The 16,459-nt window shown below is 33.1% G+C and overlaps 1 protein-coding gene across 16 annotated transcripts in view; it reads right to left on the bottom strand.

Annotated features, from left to right (window-relative positions):
* Nucleotides 1-16,459, bottom strand: part of NAALADL2 (N-acetylated alpha-linked acidic dipeptidase like 2) — a 1,565,958-nt gene that overhangs the window by 232,590 nt on the left and 1,316,909 nt on the right. For all 16 annotated transcript variants that reach the window (XM_055083873.1, XM_055083848.1, XM_055083869.1 and 13 more), the window contains one exon: nucleotides 4,179-4,274. In XM_055083873.1, coding sequence (XP_054939848.1) covers nucleotides 4,179-4,274 — 96 coding nt within the window. The remainder of the gene's footprint in view (nucleotides 1-4,178; nucleotides 4,275-16,459) is intronic.

Below are 16,459 nucleotides of genomic sequence, written 5' to 3'. Positions count from 1 at the left end.
TTGGCTTATAGTAGGCAACTAGAATGCTTAGATATCTAATAACAATTTATGAGCTAAATGCTGATGATTTAGAAACATAATGAGAAAATTCCTAAGTGTAGAAGGAGAAATAAGCCTATTTCAAAACATGAATCCATGGTGATTTTTATTCATTTATTAAAGGATTAAGCAGCTAAGATTTATATTGGTATTTCATTCATGTTTAGTCTTTGGAAGAATTAGTTTGGTCTCTATGATAATTAAAAAAAACAAATGCTATTTTTTAAGGTAATTATAGAGGATAAGAAAACATCTTCAACATCGAAGTAAGGTGCAACCCTTCAGCAGCTTTATACTGTACCACCTGACTGTCCCTGAATCTATGATAAATTACACATTTTGGCATCAATATTGAGACTTATTCATTACTTTCTTAGGTTTCATGTTTTATATCAAAAAGACAAATGCCAAGATAAATTCAAACTTTGTAAAACATTTTTTTTTAAAAAGGAACTACAGGACAACATTGGAAAACTACTTACTAGGATTCAACTCACAGCTCACATCCCATGTATGAGTGTGGTTTATTTATTTTTAATTTATTTTTAATTCAGAAAAGCACTAATGATAAATTATTAACTTTTTAATGCTTAGAAATTGTAATTCAATTTGACATAAATTATATTTGTGGTATATAACTAAGGTCTAGAATGCAGTTATTAATTTGGAAAAAAACAACAGATTGTATTATATGAACATTTCTATAAGATGTATATTTTTGTATTTAATTAGATAACATTAAATATATGATTGTGTTATAGTGTTGTGTACCAAATTTAAACTTTTATTGGGAAAATAAGGAATAGTATCTTCAGTATTTCCATTGTTTCAGATTTCTTGAAAATGTTTTAGTATTGCTATAATAGCAATAATAACTGTGCTTTATCATTTTACGAAGTGTTCCTCATATTTCATATCATTTTCATAATTAACAGTGACAGAATTTAAACCTATCTAAATCTTTCTATTCAAAATCCAGCACTATTTCTATAATATCACACTACTATGTGGATTATAATAAACATGTGACATACTGTGATAATACCACTATTATCCTTACTGAAACAAAATATTCTAAAGACCTCAACCCTTCACAAATTAAATTTTATACTCCATTTGTACACGTTAACTTATCACTATATTCTCAGCATTTAATTAATTAATTTAGTTATATGCTTTCATATCTAAGTTGTGTTTTTTTTTCCCTCTCTTTTCTTTAAAGTAAAAGCTAAATGTAGAAAATGCAAGTAAGGGCCTATTTTGAAGACATTAGCACTAGTATTCTTTAATGTGTCAATAATTATACTCAATTATATACATATTGCATTTCCAGAGAAAATGTACACACCATCTTTTCAATCTCAGAGAATCCTAGTGAGGAAATCCATTATGACTGTACCACTTTTTTATGTAGAAAATAAAGTTCTACTAAATAATATAACAAGTTGGGAGTCAAGATAGAACTAAAATCCATATTTCCTAGTTTTGTGCTCTGGTCAATCCCTCTATATTTATACTTTCATTTTGTTGTTGATCAAAGCAAATATGATTTTAAAACAAAGTATCTATTAAACACTTTTTTTTTTTTTTAATGGTTTAACAAGTTCTATATTGGTGAAATAAGACTGAACCTCTGAAGCACAATTTCTTCCCTTGGCCTGAGTCTACAACATGAGTGGTTACCACAGGTAATGTGATGACTGGGGAACCAGTATAAATATTAGGTAAATATATGCCATCATTTAAAAATGTCATAGAACACCTGCTTCTGCACTTTAGATTTTAATTTTTCATACACATAGAATTCTTTCCACCATCCATTTCATGGGTTAAACATCCGCTTACACAAGAAATATACTTGAAAATACATGTAGAACTTGTACCAATATCTGTGCATAAATTTGTGTCTTCTTTCAAATGGCCTCTTATTTTCTGTTTCACACTAAGTACTGATCTCATATTTATGTGTCAGGCCATGATCTATGCTCCCCTACTCCCTTCTGACCCATCCATCCTTGCTTCCCAACATTCTCTCAGGAGTTATAGGATGGCCGTGACCTCATGTAGCAAGAATCAGTGAGTGTTTATACCTCTAAAATCAAAACCTTTGAATTTTCTCTGGCTGGGAATTTCATGTGCTAGACATTATCATCTCATTATATACCTGATATCAATATGTTCTCAAACTGCCCCTTCTATAAAAATCCATGAATTTCCTGATCCACAGAGAAAAGCAGAAAACTGGAGAAAGTATTATTGTTCATTGCCCTAAAAATCCTCTAATGTTTTACTTAAAAATAAGTATATAAACCTAGGCTCTAAGTATCCATAACATTTGAACAAATATATACATACATACACATACATATAAACACACACACTTCCTCATCCAAATGTGTATAGATATATATACTCAAATATATATATATAGATAGATAGATACAGGTATCAGATTTGTGTTTCTTTCTTTCTCTCTCTCTCCCTCTCCCTCTGTCTCTCCCTCTCCCTCTGTCTCTCTCTCTCTCTCCCTCTTTCTTTGCACATCAGGAGTAAAGATTTTAAATGCTAAGGAGTTATTATTTGGGGGCCACGTCTATTTTACTATATCCAAATAAGAATGAATAATGATCAGAGGATGGATATATTCAAAACTAAATCAAGGAACTAGATTAGACTGGAAAGGAAAGAGCTATAAATGTAGTTAAAATTCAGAAATCTTGAGCTTAGGAGAATTTTACGTAAAATATGGTCCAAACTCTACTTATTTTAAAAGTTCAGAAAAAAATAAATGTACACATCTCTTAAATGCGAGGGTAGACCTAAAATTTTAGTTTTTGTATTCTGAGCTCATTCCATTGCCACTCATTGAGTTCAGTTATTATACCACAATTCCTCTTTCTAAAGCAGAAAAACAGCCTTGTAAAATTTCACTGAGAAGATTTAAGAATGATTCAATCTTTCAACTAAGCATATATAAATATGGATTTTTTAAGTGTACTGAAATGCCAATATTCTGTACAAACTCTATCCCCCAAAGACTGGTTGTGACTGGTTAAATCAATTGTTGGTAAATGTAAAAATTCACATAATGTCATATGATCTCAGAACATTAAACTTATTTGCTCCATACTGCAGGATTTAATTTTCTTCATTCTATAAACTCACAGCCAAGTATATACCATAAAAATAGGTATGAGCATCATTGAATAAAAGCAATTATTGTAAATTCAGTCTAACTTTTTCTTTAAGAAAAAGAGCCATTTTTTTTTACTGCAACAATAAAGTACCACAAACAACAATGTACCTTAAACATTGAAACAAAACTTTGAAGATACAGAAATTCAAAGACTCATTTTGTATTGCCTTTAATCTAAAGTAAAGGGAGTATACTTGAGAATATACCACAAGTCTACTTTCAGATTAAGAATTTTATAAAGAATTTATTTCGGTGGTATATATACAATGGGATACTACTCAGCCATAAAAAAAGAATAAAATTTTTCCATCAGCATCAACATGGATGGACTTGGAGGGCATTATGCTAAGTGAGATAAGTCAGACAAATACTGTATGATATCACTTATATGTGGAATCTAAAAAACACAACAAACTAGTGAATATAACAAAAAAGAAGCAGGCTCACAGATATAGAGAACAAACTAGTGGTTACCAGTGGGGAGAGGGGACAGGGAGGAGAAATAAAAGGGCATGGGAGTAAGAGGTACAACCATTATGTATAAAATAAGCTACCAGGATATATTGTATAACACAAGGAATATAGCTGATATTTTATAATAACTGTAAATGGAGTATAACCTTTAAAAATTGTGAATCACTATTGTACACCTGTAATGTACAAACTATTGCACAACTGTACTTCAATTAAAAAATAATTGATTTTTTAATACAAATCATCAGTTATTGGTCTGTATGATCTTGATTGAGTTGCTTATCATCTTTACTCCTTAGTAAAATAATAGGAGGTACTTGAAATCCTTTCTAGTATATTCTACAAATGAATATATATATATGTATATATATATATATATTTCTCTTGATTGCTTATTTTCCTTTCCTCCTTCTACTAACAGAAAGAACAAAACTTTCTCAATCTTTTCATGAATGCATTCCTCTCCTACCTTGGTAATGGTCTCGTGAAGTTTGAAAAAAGGATCCATTTCTTCAATTTTTGTTGCACGTTTAGGGAAAAAGCCTTCAGAGAGAAAACTTGGACCCTGTGGAAAACCAGAAAATAAACATTCTAAACTCTTTGATTTTGTTTTCAAGTGCTTATTGGATTTTCTTTAAAGATTCAAAAGGACTCTAAATTGCTGTAAGGTTTCTGTTGATTGTTGGACTTCATTCTGCTGATATAATTAACCAGTCACAAAATATTTATAAATTAAAATGATTAGACTTCTATAACACTTGACATTATTTGTATTTACCAAAGAATGTTTTCTTACTCAGAAGAGATCATTATTTGCAGTTCACCCTTTTATTTTTCAAATGCAGACTTAGTGTAGAGTAAGATACCTTGACTGCAAAACCCATATCTAAAATCCCTTCTCTATTTTATACATTAAAATTTATGCTTAAAGACTGGTAGAATGGAATGTTTTTAATTTAAAAAAATGTCTAGACAACAGGGTGCATAATATTTTAAATACTGCAAAACTTACTTCAAAACAATAGTAGGATATGTTTTGAGTAGAATGACCTCATGGCTTTATGTGCTGCCAATAAAGTAGTAACGTATCAGACCCTTAGCGTTAAGATGGTTGAAACGAATCAAGATATTGTAATTAATCATTCTGTACTTGCAGGTGCAGATAAATTTCAGGATGCAAGAAGACATGGCTGATAAAGTAGCTATCTGCTATGGTCTGAATATTTATGCCCCCCCCCCAATTCATATGCTGAAATCCTAATCTCCAAAGTAACAGTATTAGGAGGTGGGGCCTGAGGGATGTGACTAGGTCATGAGGGCTTTGTTCTCATAATTGGAATTAGTGTCCTTATAAAAGAGACTTCACAGAGCTCCCTAGCCCCTTATGTGAAGATACAATAAGAATTCTGCAACTTGGAGGAGGGCTCTCACCTAACCATGCTGGCACCCTGATTTTGGACTTCCAGCTACCAGAACTTGAGAAATAAATTTCTGTTGTTTACAAGCCACTCAGTCTGTGATACTTTGTTATAACAGCTCAAATGGACTAAGACAATACCTAAAACAATGCTCTTATAGTTATCAACATTATAAGTATCCTATGAAACAATTATTATCTACATATAATTTTCATTTGAAAACCTGAAGTAACTAAACTTATTTGTCTTAAAAAATATAAGATTGGGACAGACTATATGTACTTATGCAGGTGATAGATATACAGAAAGAAAGAAAAATAGATGGTACATATATAGATAGGTAAATTTTTCAAAAACTATCATGGGAAAGATAGATTAAATCAAGTCTACACCAACAATGACCACACAGGATAACAAATTTAATTTGAATTCTATTAGAACTATTTATTAGAGCAATCCAACAGCAGAACAGACTACATTGGGATATATCAATAGTGGGAAAGAAAGTTAGGATGATGTAGTTGATAGACTCAGAAGTCATACACATGAGAAATGAAACCAACATAATTGTAAGTCTTCGTATATTAAATAATTCTGTGATCAAGCAGACTCTTAACCCCCTATTTTGAACAACACTGTGATTAAAAAAATAAAGTAATTTAGCTGTTTTCTCCAGCATATATGCACTTTTTGATAATAAGACCATGAATCAACCAAATAGCTTACCTATCAAGACTAACGCTTATTTGTCAAAACTTGTTTATGTTCCTCTCTTCATTTTACCCACCAATCTAAAAGTAATTTTAGAAACTGCCCAGTTCCAACTAGTATTCCAGTTTTTAAGACCTGCCATAAAACCACACAGCCAAGGCCTAAAATATCATAAATGCCCTTTCCTAATTTCTCCCCATTTTGAGAGACTACTAAGACTCAGTGCTATGGGCTGAGTAATTCATATGTGAAATCCTAGCCTTTAGTACCTCAGAATGTGATCTTATTTGGAAATAGTGCACTGCATAAATAACTAAGTTAGAATGAGGTCATACTGGAATAGAGTTGGTCCCTAGTACAATGTGACTGATGTCCTTATAAAAAGAGGAAATTTAGAGACAAATTTGTACACAGGGAGAAAAGCATTCAAACCTGAAGGCACAGATTGGAGTGATGTGTCTACAAGCCAAAGAACTCAAAAGATTGCCTCCAAATCACCAGAAACTGGTCAAGATGCTTGGAACTGATTCTCTGTCACAGACCTCAGGAAAAACCAACCCTGATAACACCTTGAACTGTTAAGACAATACATGTCCGTTGTGTAAGTCACTCAATCTGCTGTGCTTTGTTATGGCAGCCCTAGGAAACTAATACACTCAGTCAAGATGGTATTCTTCTTTACTGAAATAGGTCTAATACACTTAATTTTGTTTATCAACAGGGTTTTGTGGAGGTATTTTGGGTAGCAACGTAGAAATAGGTTAAAATTTTGGTTTTGCCACTTAACAGTTGTGCCATATTAAGCATCTTAATCTCCAAAGGATTAGTTACAGCATCTAAGAAACTTGGAGAATAACATATATTTCACAGAGGTGTTGTGAACAGTCCAATCCTGCTACATAGGAGACACTATGTTAATAACATTGATGATGTTGCTAAAAACAATAAATATCATAATAATGATGGTGAGGGTGGTAATGATGGGGTAGTGATTATGGTATGATGCTGAACTAAAGGAAATTCAAAGACTCTATCTATGATCCTGGGAGAAACAGTGTACAATTTGCATAGAGGTATCTCTGAATTGACTTTAGTGAAAGTATGACATGGACAATTTGCGCCATTCATTTTCATTTAATAATTAAGCTTGAAGTTCTTAAAAAGTTTGCCCCATGAATAGTTGTAAATAAACTTGAAATAATTTTATCTGATTAGTATACTTAGCAAAACAAAACTTCATAAATAGTGCAAAAGTAAAATATCAGCGAGCCTCAAAATGAATGATCCCATAAGAATAGAAATTGGGAGTTATAATTAATGAGGTTTTTATTGAACTTTCAATTATTCAAAAACAGAACATATTAATTTAAATTATCTATATGTGCCTTATTCTCTAATATAATCTCCTTCTCTTTCTGGTTCCTTCACCTATCTCTTTCATACCACTGTTTGTTTCTAGTGCCTCATTTTTTTAAGCATTTAAAAAATATGCATTTGACACTTACTGTATGCCAGGTCCTACACTAAATGCAGGATGTTGTCCTTAATCTCATGGAACTTAATCTAATGCGATTTGGATGATAATAGATCTAACATCAATGTCTTTGAAAATATTAAGACCATTCCTTTTCAATACAATAATCATCATTTATGAACAGGTATTTATATATCCTGACATAAAAAATAATGAAAAGATTAAAAAGAAGAATATATGTTTTGTAAAAGATTTTCACTGCTATCAAATTAACTATGATTGATAGCTGTTTGATAATGGCTCCCTCCTGTTGATGAACAGAGGCAAGTAAAACACCACTAACCATTTAGAGAGCACTTTTGTTTAGAACAATTCATTGATAGACTGAAATGAAAGAGTAAGTTAAGATATGCAGAACTTAATATTGTATGTATGTCACATGGAGATCATAGTAAGAATATCACAGAAGAAGTGATATTGATAAGAAAAGTCTATCCAGGATCTAGTTTAAAATTCAGTGTGTCTCCCCAGTCTCTAAACTTACTTGTCCTTTCTGTAACATTTAACAATATTTACCACACCTTTCTTCTTTCAACTTTTTTTCCCTAAAGTCCATGATTTGACTCTGCTGGTTCTCCATTTATATATTATTTTCTACCTAAAACTGGATTCTCTTTTCCTTTTTGAGCCTTTATTGTTTCTAGGTGGTCTACCCAATCTTCTCCTTATCACAGTCTCCCTAGGTGGTTTGGTCTACTTTTCTGGCTTCAATGACCAAATTCAGATTGATAATTCTCAAATCTTTATCTCTAGCTTAGTTCCTGTTTTTAGTTCATCATTTTTGCCTACAAGAGCTTTCAGACACATCAACTCATGTTGCAAATCATGAGCATGTCTTCCCCCATTGTCACCTTCATTTCTTACCTTGGATAATAGCATAATACCTACATTTTACCCAAATGTGAAATTTTATGTCATTCTTGACTCCCATTTCTTGCACCCTTAGTACCACAGAGCTACACTAGCCATTTTCTTTCTAATCTATATGTTTAGACAATTCTCTACAAGTTCTTATTTGTTGCCATAGTCCAGTTACTCATTATTTTCACCCAAACTATGGTCCTTATTGTCTGTAGAGGAAAGTCCAAACTCATTAGTATATTTCACAAACAAGTCCCAACCTATCTTCTTTCACCTTCAAACAAGTCTTTCTTTCCCATAAACTTATTTGCACTATTTTCATATAGCTACTGCTTAAGTCACAGCAGTCTATTCACCAAGCCTTGAATTCATCCTTACCTTCACTATCTCTGTCCCTTTGTGCCATTTCTTCTTCTGCCTGGAATGTTTTTTTATTTATCTGTTTATCAGGCTTCTTTCTATAACTGTTTTCCTTGACCCTCACCAACCTATCAGAATTCATAGTTCTCTTGTCAGTCTTTCCATATCACCTTGTGTTTGTTTTTTACTCACCATTTATTACATTTTTGTTATATTTCTGTTTTTATCACTATACCATGAGCTTTTTAAGACTTGAGACTCTTTTCTTATTAAATTAGTCTAAGACTGCCAGACAACCTTGAGTAAGTCATTAATCTCTCAAGCTTAGTATCATCCTCCATAAAGCTGAAATGTAAATATACTTGCCCTTCTAACACCAGAGAGCTCATGTCAGGATCAAGCAAAATAACAAAGCATATAAAATGCTCAGTAAGGAGGAAAGGACTACACGAGTACTGGATGGTGTTTGATTTTTATCACACTTGCTAGGAATGGCTTTTCTATATAACCAAGAGTCCGAGTTTTGAAATTTAAATTACTAAAAATTTGTATTTGTATATTAAACTCTATGTGAAGTTTTTCTTTTAAAACCTACAGTTGTTAAAATAAAGTTTGAAAACCATTTCTGTAAGTGATAGGAAGTCCTTGGAGGGTTTTGAACAGAGCAAGTGATATTTTCAAGTGTGTATTCAGGATAGCACACACTGATGCATATGTGGGAATAAATTTAAAAGAGAAAAGATGGAAACAGGAAGTATAGACAGAAGACTATTGCAGTAATACAGTGAGAAAGAGTAAGAAGTTAAGCCAGGACAGTGGTAGTAGAAACACAGAGGAGGAGATGTGTTTGATAAATGTTTGAGATAAAATTGGTACTACTTAGTAATTAACTGGAATTAGAAACCTTAAAAAGGGGTCAAGATTGCAAGTATTTCTAGATTTGATAAAATGAGTGATAAAATTGGAGGTGATGTGTTTGTGGGACATCCATGTGATGTTATCCCAGAAAATGAGGGATGTCATTCAACACCAATTTGGTTAAAGACTAAATTCTAGACTAAAGATATAACAACAATTTGAAAAGCATGTACATGGTAGTTAAAATGTAAAAGGGGACTACATGCAGACTTAGAAGTATACTGAGTATAGCACAGATGACACTCTGAATAACAACAAGTTCTATGAATAGCACTGATATTTGAGTGGGAGAATAAAAATAAAACCCACAATGACATTATAGATGGAGTCATCAGAGAAATGTAAAGATAACCAGGTGAGTGTGATTTCATGAGAGTCAAAAAGGTAAAGACTGTTCGGTAATAAATAATCAATGCTTCAAAGGAAGTGAAGAAATACGATAAGATAAAAATTATTCATCAGAAGTAGCATTTCAGAGATTCTTGGTATTCTTTGTTGGAGGGGTCTCTGTGGATTCATGAGCGCAGGAGACAATGCAATCAGTTGAGAGAATAAATGTGAAGAGAAGAAAGGAAACATCAACTATGAACTACATTATTCTCTCTAGAAATTAAGATTAGGCTGAGAAGTTAGAAAAATTGATCATTAACTACAGAGAGTAAAAGAATCGAGAAAGACTTTATCTGTTGTGTTTTAGACTGGATTAATGTGGATATATTTTTAATATAAGAGAAAGCATCCAGAAGATAAAAAGATATTTTAAAAATACCAGAAAATTCGGGGGAAGTAAATAGATCACAGTCTTAAAGGAAAGGAATTCAAAGCTCACTAAAGTTACCCAGAAATCAGAGTTGTAAGTAGATGATGGTGAAAAAGGATGAAATGAAGGCAGGCTAAAAATATGGTGGAAGACAATGTTAGTATGTAGGCAGAGGTGAAGAAAGGAAAAAACACAAAAACAAAAACAAAGGTTATGTGTAATTCAGCTCTAAACTGGATTGAGTTGACTAAACTTTAACTCACTACCATACTAAAATATACCCTTTGCATTTTTTTCCAGAAATAATTGTTTAAAATATTTAGTCCATGTGGGCTTAATGGGTGCTGAACTAGACAAAAACAGTCTGCACGCACTTTCTTTTATACAGTTGGCACCCAATGAACATGACCTGGAATGAATAGGATAATAATTGCCTTTTCCATATACCAATACTAGGCTAAGCACTCTACACTTATCACCTAATTTAATCCACACACTTACTTTTAAGGTAGAAACTATTATTACCCTGTCTTTACAAATGGGAGAACTGACAACCAATGAATTTCAGACAGTAGCTCAAGATCATACCATAAGTAAGTGGTAGAGCTAGATTTAAACCCAAGTCTCTCTGACTCCACAGCCCACACTTTCATTCCTATGCCACACACCTCCTCCTCACTGCCAAAGTTTCTCACAGCCTGAGATTCTGTGCTTTTGCATTTAAGTAGGAAAAGATTTCCCTCACCTCTTGTTCCAATTCCCTCCAAGTCCTAGTCTGCTCTCTAAGTGGCATAAACACTATGCACAGTTTAAAGGATATAATCAAAGACTCCCTGCTTAGACTAAATAAAATTGAATCTAAAAAGTTCCATGTGCACTTCCTTCATTGCAATATTCTCCTTCCTGCAATCAGAGAATATACACATCAATACTTAAATTTAATATATGAAATTAAAACACTTGCAAGATTTGAATGTCACTGACATTCATGACACGCTGGGCTGAGGAAAAACGTAATTAGAGCCACAATTTTTGAAACATAACATTCTCATCACTATTCAAAGTAAAACAGACCTGAGATGATGTGGAGTCTAAATAGAAGTGTAACAATCCAATAGTCAAATATAGAACAACATCAGGACATTATTTTCTGAATTCACTCATGTTTTTCATTTCAATTATTTTTTTCAAGTTCTAGGACGGTCCATAGCATTGGCTTCATTGAAAATATTCAAGGCACCTTCATAGTTCTATTCGTATTTATTTAGCATCCTAATTTGAGACCTGGACAAGATATTAGAAATCTTAATTCAACCCAAATATACAAAGCAAAACATGGAAAAGTCAGATTAAATAATTTTTACAAAGTCAAAAAATATTTATTAGAAAACCAACACTAAAAATTAACTCTGTGTTTGTGTTTCTTAAACATTTTGCCTTTTCTTGTAAAGTACTTTTGAGATGGGGATAATAATTGTAATATTAGCCTTTGTGAATTATTCCATTGAATTCATGATTTATTTTTGGTCTTGAAGTTCTTACATGCCAACACAATACTTTTATAGGACCCAGTCTTCATATTTTAGACTTTCTTCAAGCTAATCAGTTTTACTTATTTTGCCTTCTTTCCTCCCTTAATCATTGAATGTGTGCCTGTCTTACCTATTAATAAATACAAACTGTGCATCACTAGTTAAATAGTCTATGCTTATCTTTTATTTTGTTTTGTTTTTCACATCGTACTTTCTAGACAGATCAGGAGGCGGGGAAAGCTAAGGTACAACAACAAAGAACCAAACAATAAAAGATGCTCTTATCAGAGTATTTCACAAATTAAGGCATTGTTATAATAAATGCCTTTAGTTTACTTATATTTTAATAGTAAATAATATTTTGACAGTAAATAATTAAGATTAAGTGCATAGATATGGCTTATTAAGCTTTCTTAATAAACATTAATTATTCCATATGGTAAAACCAATGAGTAGTGTTTGCTAATGCTTCCATATCTGTGCTGCCATTATGGATAGAAGAATAACACGTGACAATCCAGCACAAAGAGCAGGCTCAGGCAGAGGAACCCTGCAAAGGTTGTATTAACAAGGTAACAAAAAATGACTGATCCAAAGTCCCACTTATCAGCCCCGCAACTTCTAGGATCTCATAACATTAACTCTATAAAGAGTTGTTATTAACTCTACAGATGAGTTATAAGAGATAACTCATCTCTTTTTACATTCTATCCCTTAAACTTCCATGAGAATTCTTTTGTTTTTTGTGTGTTTGTTTCCAGCAAAAGAAGAGGGAGGAGCAATCAACTTGCTGACACTTGCTAACACTGTGCAAGGAACCAATGCAGCATAGTTTCACATTAGGAAGGAAAAAATAAATATAACTATTTACTGTTGTATTTTTCTATTCACTCCTAAACAGAGTTCTCTGTAGCTGTGATGCCCTGTCATACATACTTCCAAAAAAATAAGTAAATAAATATAATAAAGTATCAGCTTATAAAACAGAAAGATGAGAAATCAGCAGCCTTTTTCTGAAAGCACCAACTGACTGCCTACAGGCTCTTCATTGTGCATATTTATCACCAGTGGCCCTGCACCCCTGTATTCATTCCCTGAGACTTTAGGGGCGATTCCTTCCTAGCCTCTTCTAGCTTTTTGACGGTGGCTGCATAACACATATCTCTGCCTCTGTCTTTAAATGGCCTTGTCTTCTGTGTGTCTTCTGTCTGTGACAGAGATACTTGTCATTGGATTGAAAGCCCACCCAGATAATTCAGGACGATTTTATCTCAAATCCATAATTTAATTACATCCGCACAGACTCTTTCTCCATATAAGGTCCCATTCACAGGTTCCAGGTGACATATTGTTTTGGGGACCACCACTTCACCACACTACAATTACTATCTTCATGTCTTCAATGGGCTTTCTATACTAAAGCCTGGGAAGGTTATTGCTAGTAACAGACCTCAAGATTCAATTCTAATTCAGACTTTATTCTTGCTTCTCCTCTTTTCAAGAATAACCATAAAATTGAAGGATTATACATTTGTAAAATAACCCTGAGGTGAGGCACACATTGAAACTGTTCTAATTAAGTAGTAGTTGTGGATTAGCTACAAATTCAAGGAGTTGTCTGGTTTGGAAGGTGTTTACATAGGTATAAAATTGTCAAAACCTATCTAACTTAACACATAAAATGTGTGCATTTTGTGTATAAATTATATCTTAAAGGAAAGCAACTTTCCTAGATAAGGGACATTACTATCATCCCACAGATATTTTTCTTTCTCTTCTTCTGGTGTAAGTTTTGGTAAGTTCTGGTTTTCAAATAATTTATCTATTTCATCTAAATTATGAAATATATTGTTATAAAATTGTTCATAATATCACCTATTTATCATTACAATAGGATCTGAGGTATTGATCATGTTGGTAATTTTTGTATCACCTCCTACACAGCTATTTGCAATCATTAAAATTTTGGCTGTTGTCTTCTTACCCCTATGATTTCTTACAAATATATTCCATGTTTTAAAGTTTTCTGTGTTGCTTTGATATACATTATTTTTTGATAGCCACAGTTGTTTAAGATCAGAAAAGTGGTGTTATCATTACCCTCATTTTATGAATAAGTACTGAGATTCAGAGATTATCTAACTAGATGGATTCTTCTACTAGGTGGTACAACCTAGTTTGGAATTCAGATCTTCATCTCCAATCTAGTGCTACTCACATTCCATAATCCTGCATCTCAAATGTGAAAATCAAGCCAGATTAGTAGTCAGTGCTAGATATTAGAGAGGATACTATAGAAATTGCAAGACAAAAATGAGTGCCCAGTTTAGTGTAAAACTAAATTGGATACAGTAGAGATCGTTTTAAGGTTTAAAAATCCATGATAAAATTCCACACATAAATCACTGCTTGTCCAGTTGTTTTATGGTACTGGTTGAGTGAACATAGTCACAGATAAATTCTTTCATTTCCCTTTCTTGTCTCTACACTTTCCAAGGCTAAGCTAAAGTGTATTATATAGAAATGGCTTTTTATTAGTGAAATTAATGAAGTCTTTCTTAGTATCCACAGGAAAGGGAGGAATAGGGCATGTATAGTCTCAAAAATAACATTTTATTAATTCAACAAGTGTTAATTACTAAATAATATCAGAAATTTCAAGGATTTATAAAATGAGCATGTTTATACATAATATCCTCATCTTTAATTCTCCTGAAACTGCAAATTAAAATAAAACTTTAAAGCTTTTGTTATATAGGAGGAATACTAAGAGACTAAAACAAAGTCTATCTAGAGAACAGTGAATTCAATAACAGTGATTTTGGTAGCTATCATTTACTGAGTGCCTACTATGTACCGTACTGTCAGAAAGGAAATCCTCATGTATATCTGCATGGCTAAGATTTTATGAGCAAATTTTACTGGAACCTGTATTAAATAACAAGCCTTGGAAGTTAAATGATGACTGAATAGTGAGAGAAACCTGAAGAGATTTACCTCTCTGGAGGTAAAACTGTGTTTACTCTTTAAAGGGGATAAAACCCAGAACCCTGGAAACATACCATTATATTACATTCATAAAATTACATATGTAATATTACATTCCAATGGGGAAGAATCCCACCATCCCCTTCCCTTTCTAAGGAGAATTTATTTACCTTAGGGAAAGGAAGCTTCTTTCCCTAAGGGGAGGGAAACAACATACATATAAACTTATAAATTCATATTTTCAGGGTTTTTGTACTTTGTTATAGCATGCAAGCCTATCTGGCTCTTATTGCCTCAGAAGGGGAAGAAAATGGGATGCAAGGAACCAATGATGTTACTGCGGTAAATAATAATAAGTCTGATCTCTGCTCCAGAAACCTCATGTTGGCATTCAGGATAATATAAATGAATATAGATATTAAAAATATGTCAGTAATAGGTATTTAATAACAATAGCAATAATAATAACAATGTTCTCATTAATTAATCTGGGTAAATATAATAAATGTATAAGTATTGCATAAATAAATACAATAATTTAAAATAAAAATATTTACTAGTTATGTATTATGAATATATGTTTATTACACTAAAAGATATAAATATTTTATATTATATATACTATTTATGTAATAAATATATAATATATGTTTGTCTATGGTAAATAAAGAATCCTTCTGGTCTTCTTTGCTGTGTCTGTCTGACTGACTGCCACTGCCCAACGACCCTTTCTATTAATTATGTACTCAGGTGGCAGCTTTGCTGAGGCCATTTCAGGCAGCCTATCTTCATAACAGGACAAACAATGATGCAAGCTTGCCCGGCCAGGGACACTCACCATCCCTTGCTGAGTGTTCTGTGTCAAAGCAACACTCCTGAGATGATTTCTCCTTTGCAAACCGTGTGGCTGACAGGGTCTAGGTGCTCCGGCCAGGTGTCAGGCCTGTGCCTCTGAGGTGGGAGAGCTGAGTTCAGGACATTGGTACACCAGAGACCTCCAGGCTCCACACATATCAAATAGCAAAAGCTCTCCCAGAGACCTCCATATCAATGTTAAGACCCAGCTCCACTCAACGACCAGCAAGCTACAGTGCTAGACACCCTATGCCAAACAACTGGCAAGACAGGAACACAATCACACCCATTGGCAGAGAGGCTGCCTAAAATCATAATTAGGTCACAGACACCCCAAAACAACCACCAGACGTGGTTCTGCCCAGCAAAAAGAAAAGAACCAGCTTCATCCACCAGAACATAGGCACCAGTCCCCTCCACCAGGAAGCCTACACAACTCACTGAACCAACCTTAGCCACTGGGGGCAGACACTAAAAAAAAACGGGAACTATGAACCTGCAGCCTGCAAAAAGGAGACCACAAACACAGTAAGTTAACCAAAATGAGAAGACAGAGGAACACACAACAGATGAAGGAGCAGGGCAAAAACCCACGAGACCAAACAAATGAAGAGGAAATAGGCAGTCTACATGAAAAAGAATTCACTGTAATGACAGTAAAGATGATCCAAAATCGTGGAAATAGAATGGAGAAAATACAAGAAAACTTTAACAAGAACCTAGAAGAACTAAAGAGCAAACAAAAAATGATGAACAACACAATAAATGAAATTAAAAATTCTCTAGAAGGAATCAATAGCAGAATAACTGAGG

Source organism: Physeter macrocephalus, chromosome 1 (assembly GCF_002837175.3).
Source record: "Physeter macrocephalus isolate SW-GA chromosome 1, ASM283717v5, whole genome shotgun sequence".
Taxonomy (NCBI): domain Eukaryota; kingdom Metazoa; phylum Chordata; class Mammalia; order Artiodactyla; family Physeteridae; genus Physeter; species Physeter macrocephalus.
The sequence above is the reverse complement of the archived record's forward strand: the minus strand, read 5'-3'. Positions and strand labels throughout refer to the sequence as shown.